The sequence below is a fragment of the Antennarius striatus genome, chromosome 20 (genome assembly GCF_040054535.1).
Source record: "Antennarius striatus isolate MH-2024 chromosome 20, ASM4005453v1, whole genome shotgun sequence".
Lineage (NCBI taxonomy): Eukaryota > Metazoa > Chordata > Actinopteri > Lophiiformes > Antennariidae > Antennarius > Antennarius striatus.
Window position 1 is genome coordinate 10,411,740 of NC_090795.1, and position 13,997 is coordinate 10,425,736.

The window sequence follows — 13,997 nt, forward strand, 5'->3', positions numbered from 1 at the left end:
AACTAATTGATTTACGCAGTGGGAGATGTTTTGTGGAACATTGGAACAGGACACCAAGGTCAAAGATGAACGTCCAGCCACGTCTTACTATGCATGGTATATACTGAATGTTATAATAGGAAGGTTCTTATTCACAGGCAGACAATGACGGTGGACCAGTACTCCCATAAATATGTCAATCAATTTATTACTTTCCTCATTCACAGATAAACCTGCAATTTGAAACCATTGATCTTAGAATTTTTGGTCTCTATTTTGGAAATACAGTACTCTTTCTCCAAATATGCTTTAAGTTCTCACTTTAAAATCCCCTCTGTGGTTGAGCTCACATATCTGTTCAAATTTCACATGCTACAAGAAAAAGGCTGCCTTTCCTACGAAAGAGTATGAATGCCTAATGAGGCAAAACTTGTTCCACACACTCTAACACAAACGCAGCTCTCTCTTTAGTACCACGACAAATCTTTGAGCCCAGTCTATGCCTCTATTATCTCAACTGGTCAGTGGAACTTCAGCAGACCAGGACAGAATGCAGACGTTGTGGAGTGGTGAGCAGTAACTGCCTTGGCAATTTATTTGGTGGCTCACCCTGCATTCCAGTGACACCCGGCAGGTCATGTCATTCTAAAGGTTGAATTCTTACAGTTGTCTTCTCAGACTCACAAAAAAATTCTCAACAGTGACCAAATTTTCAAAAAAGAAAGGGAAAATTGACTTGTATTTTGTTAAATTCTGATATCCCACCCTTGAATGTCAAACATCCATCTAACTCTTATCTTTTAGACAGTCCAAATAGTCTGATTGAACCACAAACACACTCTTGCACGAATATCCTGACATTAATGTGTGTTTATGAGAGGAGAGCAGAATTAATCTCTTGTCGAGGGAGGGACGGAGGAAGAGAGGGAGGGAGAGGTCCTAGTCCCATCTAATCGGATTAGGCGACTGTAGTGTTGCAGATTGCTGTCTCTCCACTCTAGAAGGGACGGACGTGTGCGCACCAGTTGCTTTCTGCTTTAGCAACACTTTTTTTTGGGGGGTCTTATTTTAATTTATAACTAACAATAATTAACTTTGGGTTAGGTGTGTTCTAGAACCAAAAAAAAAAAACTGCAACTACATCATGGTTCTGTTCTGAGCGCGTAATTCATGGGACGTTCACGGCTCCGGCGCGCAGAATGACAGCAGCCTGAGGAAGATGACTGACTGGTAGAGGCGGGGGAAGACTGACTCAATTATCATCTACCAGCAGAAGTTTGTCACGTCTGGGCTCCGGTACTCTATGTAAGGGACTTTCCAGGTGCTGTAGTTTGTTACCGCTCCTGACCGGAGAAACAGCCGGTCCCATGCCCACACTCTGCGCGCCACACCGGACTCTACCACGGGGACAGTCGCCCTAGCTTCGGATGTTAGATGGTGCTGATCACAGACGACAGGGATGGAGGAGGCGCGTCGTCTGTGCGGGTCAAACAGCTGCTGCAGCAAAAAGTTACCCAAATCCAGCCAACTATAGCTGAGGACCTCCTGTCCGGCTCTGATGAGGACTACCTTGGTTCGTGCGCCGAGGACGATGAAGATGACGACGGAGAGGAGGATGACGAGTTCGAAGAAGTTGACTTCGAGGACCTGGATGACTGTCGGAGCATCGCGTCGGACGACTCCTTCTACCCGCCGGATGATGCGTTCGCGGACTCGGAGCGCAGCCCGTCACCGGAGAGTCCGCAGGCGCTCACCTTTTTCCAGGCGTGCTGCACCAACAACGCGGCCATCGTCCGGATAATGATAAGGCACGGAGTGAAGGAGGACGAGGTCAAGCAGAAGGACAGGAATAACAGGGTATTTAACACACAGCAGTCTCCATCACTTCTGAGTCACTCCGGTGAACGAGCCGACTTAAACTCCCACAAACCCAGGTTGCAGGCTCCCTCTGGTCCCAAATGACAACACCTATGGCTCAACAAAATGAAATGTAGCTGAAAAAAATAATTAATAAACAGACTAACAATTTAAAACTTTTTTAAATTAATGAGAAAAGAGCATAAAGTTTCACCTCGGGTGCACAGTTACTGTACTTTAAATGCCATTTTTCCTCTCTCACGTCTTTATAGTGGTTCATTTTTATTATCACACATATGTTCTGACATAGTTTTTATTTTCAGAAAATGTGTTTTATTGGCAAAAACAAGCAACCTCAAGCTTTTCAAGAGCCCCCTAAGTTTCCGGCTATCTGCCCACCACACAATCCACAATACAGGTATATACTGTAGTTTATTTCTAGATGAGGATTCTTTTGTGGTAGGCCACTCCTCATCTAGCAATGAGATGATACTAAAGTGTGTCCAGGAGTAGTCTTTAATTAATTAAATTCATATTTATATTTAAATGAAATGTAAGTTTTCTTAAATAACTAATAATGGAACCAAAGTATGTTAGGGATAGGTTTTCATGAAGGAGTCACACCATAAGGGTCAAAGTATTGCTTTTAGATCCGATGACATAATGGAGAAAATGACCTGTCTCGGCAGAGGTTTGCACTCGAGCTGGAAATGTCATCTGAAATGCATTTAAAAGTATGTCCCTTTAAACTTTGTGTATCATTCCTGCCAAAGAACAGCAGCCTAGAGCAAAGAGAGATCAATCCATAATGAGAAAACACCAGGTTACTTCTCATTCATCAGTACATTTGACTCATACTGATTTAATTAACTGGCAACAGGCCCTCTGCTGAACCGGAATCACATGTTTTTTTATTGTTAGCTTTCATTATTTGTTGTAGTATTATGTAACATTGTGTACACCGAACAATTGACAGAACTTTTAAACACTTCATATGTTTTAGCTTTTAACTAAAGAACTCTGAACGAAGGAGAAGGTGTGTTTTATTCTTTTCTAATGAATATTTCCCAACCGTGTGAGTTTTCAGACAACTGACTTTATATCACAGATTTTCATCTCTAATCCTGAGGCTACCCCCCCTCCTCATCTCTGTTTTCCTCCTACTTCTTTTGCTTTTCAATTAATGCATGGGGGTACAGGTATCACTCCTTCCATCTGTCTCTAAACATTTTAATTTATGCACAGAATAACTCAATAACTTTTTTTCCCCACATAAAACTTGGCATACACATCAACCGGTCGTACTGTCACAATTTCCATTGTTTTGCATTTCTGTGCCCACAACTTATAAGAATTCTTAATGAGGAGTAAATAAAAAAAGAATGAAAAATAAGTTTATTTTTTTGTAGCATACTTTTGTAATATTTGATTTTCATTCTTGAAAAATTGATGCATATATATGTGTATATACAGTATATATACAGCATGTATATAGTATATATATATATATATGTCAGAAATTATGTCAGGTAAATTCTTTTTAACATACAAATGATTTTACACAAAGTAAGGTCGTAGTTCCAAGAGTGTACCAAAGTATGACCTGCACACTATGAACTTTACTTTTGAACTTTACCTTTTTTAACTGACATTCATCATTATTTGGATTTGTTATTTCCATTTGAATGCAGAATTTAAAACGTTTGTATTCATGCAAATACCGTTAAAGTTGTGATTTGCTCTGTCCCGGGCAATATTCCATCTGCTGGTCTTTGTATTTGTCTCTGTCTTTATCTCATCGTTTCACAGATTGTGTGCAATTCAGAAACATTTTGTGTGGTAATGTTTGTTAGCAGTTCCGGAATACATGCATGCATGTAGCCTGATTCAGTTTTTGTGTGCAGCAGTAAGCGAGGAGTTTGTGTATCTACAGTGTGTGATAGTGCAAGTTGTCACTTGCTTTGCTATTTTATGTGACTCGAGGGACATTAATGGAAAAGCAACACGTGCATTGGAAAAATTATATCAATCTTTTAAACTCAATAGTGTGTGCGTGTGTGTGTGTGCGAGTGTGTGTGTCAAGTAGACAGGTAGACCATGTGATAGGGGTAGTGCAAATAGACCTAAATAGTCTAAATAGATTTAAATAGTTCACCCTTCTCTCATCAGTCGTTTATTAGGGTAGTTTTACAAGTGCTAATGTGGAAACCTAATGAACTGGAATTCCAGCTACTATATAATAGGACATATTAATGTTAACAAACAGGATGTATCCTGTGAAGACCTAGAGAATCATCTCATTTTTCAACAACTGTCATTTATGTAGGTCATATTCAAATGTTTGCATTTAATTAACTCTTGTATGATTGAGGCCACAGGTGTCAGAACACCTGTATTATTACTGTAGCGATTTCAAACGCCGGTGTGCCAGATGCCACTTCAACTAACTATTGTCATTTTATCCTTAATATCTCATTAAAGAAGGAACAAGTTAATCTGGTGTTCCTATTAGGAATGTTTGGAGATGTGTGTTAACATCATATATTAAGTAAGACATAAGTGTCCTCACACACCTCTGACATGTTTAGCTTGTTTCCCTATCAGTGAATTGGACAAGTTGCTATGATGACATTCTTTCCCTCCCACACACACACACACACACACACACACACACACACACACACACACACACACACACACACACACACACACACACACACACACACACACACACACACACACACACACACGCACACATAGGCCATCAGTCAAAATGAAACAGAAGCTGGGAGAGACAGTTATTGGTGTGTGGATGATAGGAAGCATGATGCTGCCAGGCGAGTGGAAAAATCAAAGCATCAGTCGTGCACATTTTATTTGAATCAGCCATGTGAACACAGAGAAGGATGTTAACAGGGAGGCTATTGACAGGAGCATGGCCCAGTAGGTCTTTGTCAGTGCTGCTGGTGTGTGTCATTGTGGAGGTCCAGAGTGTAGTTGTACTTGTGTTTAGCACCAAACAGTATGTACAGTATTTAGGAAGTTAGATTTAGGTCACGTAGGAGAACCCACTAGGGAATCTGATTATTCTCGCAGTGAAAGACAAACACTAGATATTATGGAGCACGAACCATCTTTTTTGGCTTACTTGGGTTGCCGGCCCACTTGTTTTTGTGCATATGGTGCAGCAGCTGTTAGTTTAAACTTTGCCCAATTTTTGAATAAAGCTGATAACTGACGAAATCTGTCAAATTCATTCAAACCTGTACTTTGTCTGTAAATTTGCATTTATTGCATGTCAATGGTGGTTTTAACAGTTGTGTCATCGCTGTTGGAGTCAATTACACTAACAGTAGATTAACAGTTGTCGTCGCTCCCTCCTTCACTTTCTCTTTGCCACCGACTGATACAACTAAGCCTTTCTATTCCTGGGTCTGGATATTCCTCAGATTACTTTGTGTTTGTGAGAGTGTGTGTGTGTGTATGTGTGTGTGTGTGTGTGTGTGTGTGTGTGTGTGTGTGTGTGTGCGTGCGTGTGTGTGTGTGTGTGTGTTTCTGTCATAGGTTGAATTTCACACTTGAGACCAGGTAAAATATTGATTTTGAGTCTTAGGCTATGGTTAGGTTTGTGCTGACTGGAGTTGTTCCTTCAGTCATACCAGAATAAGTAATGCCACCAGTACTGGAGTATGCAAGTCTGTGCACAGATTCTCTACCATGTGATGCACAAACTTCAAAAACTATGCAACTGATTTATACTGAAGCCAGTTTATGTGTTCTCTTCCTGTATGCAGTAATGACTTATAATAGTTTAAACTGGGCCAGATGATGCAACTCTGGCCATCGTCAAGATCTTCAAAAATGAAGAAACATAAGTCATGCTTTACATTTTTGTGCTTGAAATGATGTAAATTTATTTTAATTTCATTTAAGTAATTGAAAAGGTAACCTGCTATTCTAAATTTTATGTGTTGCATGCTGAGCAAAAAAAACCCCAAAAAACGAGAGCCTGGGAGACAGAGGTGAAAACAAAGTGGTGAATCCCTCGTGTGGGAAAAGGTTGACAGAGAAAATAGGGTGCTGTCAGACAGTGAGGGTTTCTCCAGACACGCTGCAGGCTGGGTGGCTGAAGTACACACACAAGCTATCTGGAGCTTTGCCAGAGTGAGTGAACGTCTTCCAGACAACCCACCGGTTACTCCACAGGACCTCTATGCTCCTTTTCCCCTTAAAGCTCTCAGGACTGACAAAATTCATTTGACTACACCTCCAGCTGCTGACAAGCTGATTTGTTTTAGGGAAGCTCAGTTTGTCTCCCAGGTGAGAAAGCGACTGCTACAGATGTACTGTTTAATGCTACGAGACAACATTCAAACAGAACCAAACTCTCAGATGGTCTTTGTTTAGAAGAAATCATTTGTCAGTCCAGCACACTTAAGTGTGCTGCCTTGATTCAGAATGAGCTAAAACAGTTTGCATCCTGACATAAAATATTTACATATGTCAGAATAGGCATTTTTCAGGTTTATATTAGTCTTTGACATAAGTGGTGATATAACCACATGTAGAACTCCATTCTTTTTCCACCCTGTCATTGTCAAGGTTTGTGTGTGAGAGGTAAATACGGAGGAGGTTGGCTCGTACTTTGGAATTTTTCTTTAAACCTCCAGGCCCTATCTGTACCAACCGTCACTCATTATTATATGTATTCACTTCAGCTAGACAGAACTGGAGTAAGGCAGTGTATTATCTGTAAAACACGCCGTGCCAAGAGTTCTAAAGCATCAAGCAGATTTGCTGTGATGATGTTCTCTCCTGTAGAAAATTTCACATCAGAGCAGAGTCAAATTCACTCCGGGGACACCACGATTGGAACAATTTACTAAAGGCTTCATTCTTACTGGTGATGTCTGACTTTTAGCTCTTCCAATCTCAGACTTTGCATTAAATATTCACAAGTACATTAATTTATACAGAAATCTTTCCTTTGATTGAGTCAATTTTATTGATTGCGAAAACCTTTATAGCTTACAATGAGAGCAACACGCTGAGAAGAAACTTCCATGTCAAATACAGGATTTAAATCAAAATGCTATCATTCTCTGCAACAGGATATAGCAGAATATAGAAATATTTGTCTTGTAGCTGATGTAAAAATCATCTACGTGGATTTTGACACAGCATAGGACTGACAAGTTGATCTTTCCCTCACACTTAAATGATAAAGTACCAATGCTTGTTATTTAGTCATCATGAAGAACGCGTTGCTGTTGTGGCAAATTCAATTTTTCAAACTTTGGATTCTAAGGTAACCCTGAGTTATACTTGAAGTTAAAAGTAGATGAAGTACCTGTACGCTTTGGTAAATTGTTACGACACGAAAATGATTTTCATAGGAAAGGCATTGTTTTCAAAAATGATTTACAAATGGAAACCAGCCTAACTTTGATTAGATAGTTAGAAAGATGGATGGACGGACGGACGGACAGACAGATACTTTATTAATCTCGGAGGAAATTGCACATATGACAGCAAAGTAAATGATTAACTGATATTAATTTATTATTATCTTTTTGTCTTTTTACCCCTGTGCTTTAACATAACTTCTTAACACCGCTCTTAGTTCATAATAAATGATATGTACAGCATTTACACTACGTAAAGTGGTAATTTCGTGTGCCTACACGTTCTCCACAGACTTCACCACACTACTGCTAAAACTTGTTTGTCTTGGCTGATGAAGCATGCACCTTCTGGGAACTACTCACAAACTCACACATTTACGTTAAAGTCCACACACAAACACACAAACAGTGGGGGTCCTGTCCTAGCTTGAACATACACACACACACACACCCAGGCCTGCAAATGACTACACTCAAAAGTGCAACTTATGGCAGTTTCTTTTACCACTGAGTTTCAAGACCGCTCAGAGAAAAGATAACAGCTGTCATATTTATTCAGGGGTATAGTATACATCCTCTGTGTCAGCACTTTACTGCAGCTGTATTCCATCTCTGTTTTTTTAACCTGACACCTCTCTCCCCTGTGGTCTCAGATAGGGCTGCTGGTCGCGTGCTATCAGGGCTACGTGGACGTGGTCATAGCGCTGTCTCAGTGTCCATATCTTGATGTCAACTGGCAGGACAGCGAGGGAAACACTGCTCTCATCACTGCTTGCCAAGCAGGTACACAGCAGGATATCAGAAACTGGTTTCATGCACATAAATCGACGAGCAGGTTGCAAGCTTCACTGTTTTACTGCAAGCTTTGCTGTTACAGATTGCCCTTTTTCCCTCTGTTTTTGAAGGCCACATAACAATTACCAACTACCTGCTCAACTACTACTCAGGGCTGGACATTGAGAGGAGAAACTGTCATGGCTTTACTGCCCTGATGAAAGCCGCTATGCAGGGCAGGGTGGAATGTGTTCGAGCTCTCATGATGGCAGGTGAGGAAAATGTTAAATGTACAAAACTCTGTAGCATTCAGTGAGGAGGAAATGTGTTGATTTCATTCACACGGTTCTTACTCAAGGTATCAAGGTAGGATCCCTTATTTGATTGTCATTTTTGCTTACTTTTAAAACTTATTCTTGTTATATTCTTATGTTTGAAACCATATTTTTGCATAACCATCATTTTGCCATATGCCTTTACTAATTTTCTCGGTGGTCTCCACCAGGTGCTTCTCTTAATGCCCGGGACTTTGGTCGCAACCTGACAGCGAGGGAATGGGCATTATTTACGGGCCGATACGAAACTGCATGGGTGATGATACGCCTAATGGAACGGCCCTGCCCCCATCAGTGCTGTGACACATTCAGGTAGTCCTTGTTGGAAAAAGTGCAATAAACAGTGTTCTGATGAAATGCTTGCACGCTGCTTCCATTTTGCTCGTGCAACAACTATTAGCATTTGGATCAACTGTTTCTTGATCACCCATCAAACCTGGAGAGGTGTAGCCGGAGCATTGAAAGTGCAGACATGGAATATTTAAACTTAAAGATTCTCAACTTGTCATGTTTAAACGCAAGTTATATCCCACCTGCATTCTCGCACGAGTTACAGGTGATTGATTCCACCAGTTTACAGACCAAGTAACTGACTGGATTGCTGCCAAATTAAAACTACTTTTGGGTTATAACTAAACTAGGAACACAGCAGATGGACAGCTTCAGTGTAGCATGGTCCATGTCTAACAGTAGCACAACAGCAAGTGTGAGAAATTATACTTAAATTAACCATCAGTCACATTACATACAATTTGTCAATTTATTCATGTAGTACCTGATAAGTAAGGAATGATTGTTACTAAAAAAAAATTTTTTCTTTCAAACTATCTTCATTATATCAGATTTTAAAAACCATCATTTTCAGCAGGCTTCACTGAGCCGCTAGATGACTCAGCTTACTATCCTTTTCCAAGAGCACAGTCTAACGATACTGTACGTAAGCAAATGTCATTGAGTCGGCAAGACTAACAGCATGGTCTTTTATAGCGATTTTAGTCACACATCTGTTAAAAATATCATACGTTTAATCTTTGAGAAACAAGGTCAGCTGGTTAATGAAGTAAATGCGTGTGTAAGGACGCTTAAGCATCGAAAATAAAATATCACACACACTTTTGCTTCTAGAGACTAAATTCCTTAGTGTGCAGTAGATTCATATCTAATTTGCCCCCTCAGTCTGGAGTGGCCCCCACTTGCAGCGCTGGTGGCTAAAGCCCAGGAGCCCCGTGGCTGCCTGAAGCGCCTGTCAGACACCGTGCGGCAAATCTTCAACATCGCAAATGTTACCAACCCCGAGGATGATGGTGTCATCGACCACATGGTGTCTGTTACAACCGCCATGAGGAGCCCCCTCATTGCGGTGGCCTGCCATTCAGTAAGTCATTAAGACCTGGATTACATTTTCTCTTCACTGTCCACTCCGATCAGCGTTAAATGGGATCCCAGGTGATCCGAGAACAGAGCCAACCCAAACCATGTCAGTCTATTCAGTCCCTGCCACTAATAAGTTAAGTTTATTATCTGGGCTGCTTATTGTGGGGTAAGAAAAGATTATAATGTCTCTAGAGTTGACATCTTCTGTATTACTCCTTGCAGTGTTTGCACATACTCACCGCATAGGGAGAAACCAGGGTTCATTTCCCTGACAGACAGCAACAATACAGATCTTCACAATATGAAAATAACCTTGAAATGACTCAACAGTCAGCTTTGGCAAGCTTCTGCAGTACTGTGCAAATTACCAATATACTTTTTGCTGCAATCATATAGCAGGATTAAGTGAAAAAAAACAACAACTAATGATAGCAATGTTGTAATAATGCTATTAAAGGATCAATGTTCTAATTTATCTTTTATTTTATCAGCAACTTATCCACTTTTTCATGGGATTCGTTCAGAATAATTAACTCTGGATCGGATAAGCAGGTTATTCATGCAGGATTACCAGAACTGTATTAATGCGAAGACTGAGAGGAGCTTTTTTTTGTCAGAAAAGCAAGCAGGATGCAGTTAACATCACTTGTATTATTAATCATGTGCAACTAATAATACCAGTTAGAAACAAAAAATTACAGATTTGAAGTAACAGTATCTATATTTTTATGAAGAAAATATATACTTATACAGATAGGGTAATTTTTGTTTTAGGTATGTCCTGACAGTCCCCCAAGTGTGGGTAAACGGCGGCAAGCAGTCCCTGAGCTCATCCGCCTGCAACGCGCCAAAGAGCTCCGCTCCATCAACCCCGACAGGGTGGACAGCCACCTCAAACTCTTCCAGAACTCCCGGGTCACACTGGTGTCGAAGAACTCAGCTGACCGCCGGGCGAGCCTTCAGGTCCAGAGCCTGGTGCCTCAGCGCAGGAGCTCCTACTCAGGCACAAAGAGTTATAACAACACACTGGAGCTGCGCAGGACCAGCCTACTACCCATGCACATGATGCTGAGGAGGAGCAGTGTCAGGCCGGGGTTCAGCATCCCCAAGGTGAGGGTGTCCAAAGCCCCCATGCCCTCTTATCAGCCGGAAAAGATCCAGAGGAAGAGCAATGCCAAAGACAGTGGGGGGCACCTGCTACAGATACCAAAGTGGCGGTACAAGGAGCTAAAAGAAGAAAGGAAGAAAGCCGAGGAGGCAGAGAGGAAACGGCTGGAGGCAATTACCAAGAGACACCTTGCTGCTGGGAAAAGGAAATAATGATTGCCTTGGAGAATGTCATGTAGGTCATCCCAGAAAGAGGAGAAAACTTGGTAAAATTTTTGGCACTGATGTTTTTTTCTGTGTTTGAAGTGCTAAGGGTGAACCTAGAATTACCAGCAGTGTTTCTGAAAGAGGACGGACGAACAGAGATTTCTCTTGTCTGCTTGGTTTTGCAGGACGGACGCCGGTCATCTTATGAAAAAAAAACAAAAACTCTTTGACACAAATGCACAAAGCTCAGTGTCTTTCGTGATGTCAGACAGTGAACACCTGCAGGATTTCATACTTGAAATGTTTGTAGCTAATGTAGCTAACTTATTTGTCATATTTATTGCTTTTTGATGGACGACCAAGTCTATATTTTGCTATGCTCGTGTGTGTGTGTGTGTGTGGGGGGGGGGGGGGGGGGGCACTTATTAATACACATTCTCTGTGTGTGCAGAAATGTTCATATTTCTGCCTAGAAATGGAAGCAATTAAATACAGATGTCATTGAATAACGTCTTGATGACACTAATGGGGATCTTGTTGACTGAGAATGCTAAACATAAGATCATATACAATATAATGGTATTGAGCAGCAATGTTTTAGATACATTTTGCTTGGCTTTATAATAATGAACTCGTGAATGTACTTTGCATATACATTTCAGATTTGAATGCTTTAAATTTTTTATTCACTATGGAATTTTCTACTTAATTTATGCATACAGCTACATTTTCTTCTCTTATGTTTGAGAGCAAGACTGAAATGTAGAGGACTGTTGTGACAACACGTAAACCCAACTACGTGGGAAGAAAATCCAAACTCTTTCCGAATGTTTACACTGCAAAACCACATTGACACTGGTTTGAATTGTAATAAACTAACATGCAATGAATGAAACTCAGGTCTATGAGTTTGGTGTGACAGGAAGTGGATGTTGAGGATAAAATAAACACTTGCTAACAATGGCTCTGGCTGCAAATAATGATGCTTAATTACATTCATAATTTGAAAAAATGCCTCTGCCATATGGCACCGGAAAGCTAGTGGGAAAAAATGATAAGATTTCTTACTCATCTCTTTATTTATTTTCAGAAATCACCTCAGCATTTGGGGCATATGTTTCATTCAGTAACAATTGCAGAGAAAAACAATTAAATAATAATGTGAATTTGAGACAACAGGGTGAGGCTCGATCTGTGCGCTAGTACAAGCAGAATTGAAGTGATAATCCCTCACATATGGACCCCTGTGATAAAAACAGGCAGCCCATTAAAGAGCAAGAGGTCAGATGTTTTAACATTAGAACAGTGAAAATAATGGGGCAAAAAAAAATAGATGAGAGAGCACAATTTCACGGTCTTAACTCCTAATGGCAATTGCGATTTAAGTGCCATCCAAGAGTGTGTCTAATATACATGGTGATGACTTGCTACAGGGTTACAAGGGTACTGCACAGCCAAATAATTTCTTCAAATAAACACTTCATTGACTTCAGAGTGGCAATCTGCTTAGATACCGCCGGAGGAAGTCATTTGAACACGTCAAAATATGAGCAAACTGCACATTTACTGAACTCTGCACTTAGCATACTAAGTCGCTGCTGGATTAACGTATTTATATTAATATAAGGAAATATCTCATCTGAAAACAGCCTTTTTCTCATAATGCAAGCTGCTGCATGATGTTTGTTCCCTGATCATGTTCATTGGGAACAGACTTCATTGATAGTGTTATATTAGGTCTTCTGGAATCCATAATGAACTTTATTTTCACATGCCCGTCAGATTCTGGAGACACTGGTGTCATGTTTTGTTTTGTTTTTTTGCATTTATTCATTTATTTACTTATAGAGCAACACAATGTATGAGTCTGTATGGGTGAGAGAGATTGAGAGGGAGAGAGAGAGAGACAAAACCTATTAGACCAGAATGCATCACATGATATTTAGGTCATGGTTGTAGCTCAGACAGTCGTTGGCTTATATTGTAACCTGAGATTATGAAGCGCTCCAGGCCTGGTCAGCATTTCTCCCTGACCGCCATCCTTCCCTGCCCTGACCCAAATCCATCATAGAAATTAAGAAATGGACACATAAACAGGATACTATCCTCTGGTAGTGTGAAAGCTATTATGTCATGATGTGATGGTGAGGTTGGGGTTAGACAGGACGACCTAATTCTACTTTAGCATTGATTTAGGGAGGAAAATCTGTCGCTGGCGCCCTCTGCTGGTCGGTATTGATAAATTCCTAACGATTCCTGCCCACACCATGGAGTAAAACAAACATATTAGGAAAATCTTCAACAGGATACATTACAGAGAAGATATACTGAGTGATCTACTTGGATTAATTGCAATAATAATAATCACTGTTGTAAATAATGATCTGTTAGAGTAACAATTTAAATACTGTGTTGTCTTCTTCACATTCCTCCTGATTTAATGATTTATTACAGATAGAGTGTGAAAATTATATTCACTAAATGTACATTTTGAACGTAATTACTGTTAGTGTTCTTTAGAAGTAGTAGTCTGAGTAATTATTTTTACAATATGTGTCTTGAAACAAGTGGAAATCAGACTACTATTATATTGTATATTAGATTGTAGAACGACAGTCATCTAGAATAAAATAGATACAAATAAATACAGTACAGGTAAATCTAAGAAGATTTCTATAAAATAGTTGCGAACCACATTTATCCGTAATGCAAGCAGAAAAACATGATCACAGTTAATTCCTTCATGTTTCCTCTGGGTGAGGAAGACAGGGTATAGGTATAATGCCAGTTTTCCCTTTTTAGTTATCTTTTGAAATCACACTGTGATGCAATCAAGGATGGAGTAGGTCCTTCTTAATGATTTCCACTTCTGAAATAGTGAAAAGTAAGGGGAAAAAAAGTGTCACAATTAAATCAGGATCAGAATAATCTACAATGTGTGAACTGAAAATGAACTTCA

General features: G+C 40.1%; 1 protein-coding gene across 1 annotated transcript; it reads left to right on the plus strand.

Moving 5' to 3' along the window:
* Nucleotides 1–990: 990 nt before the first annotated feature.
* ankrd33ba (ankyrin repeat domain 33ba) lies at nucleotides 991–11,991 on the plus strand. Its single transcript, XM_068304058.1, has 6 exons — nucleotides 991–1,836; nucleotides 7,895–8,024; nucleotides 8,147–8,287; nucleotides 8,521–8,662; nucleotides 9,527–9,725; nucleotides 10,499–11,991. Exons 1-6 carry the CDS (start codon nucleotides 1,414–1,416, stop codon nucleotides 11,042–11,044), a joined length of 1,581 nt encoding a protein of 526 aa, XP_068160159.1. The 5' UTR covers nucleotides 991–1,413; the 3' UTR covers nucleotides 11,045–11,991.
* The last annotated feature ends 2,006 nt before the right edge of the window (nucleotides 11,992–13,997 follow it).

Excerpts from the sequence above, each read along its gene's own strand:
- ankrd33ba (XM_068304058.1), top strand. The coding sequence starts at position 1,414 with ATGGTGCTGATCACAGACGACAGGGATGGAGGAGGCGCGTCGTCTGTG. Across the intron at positions 1,837-7,894 it reads AGAAGGACAGGAATAACAGG|ATAGGGCTGCTGGTCGCGTG; the intron begins GTATTTAACACA and ends CTGTGGTCTCAG. Across the intron at positions 8,288-8,520 it reads TCGAGCTCTCATGATGGCAG|GTGCTTCTCTTAATGCCCGG; the intron begins GTGAGGAAAATG and ends GGTCTCCACCAG.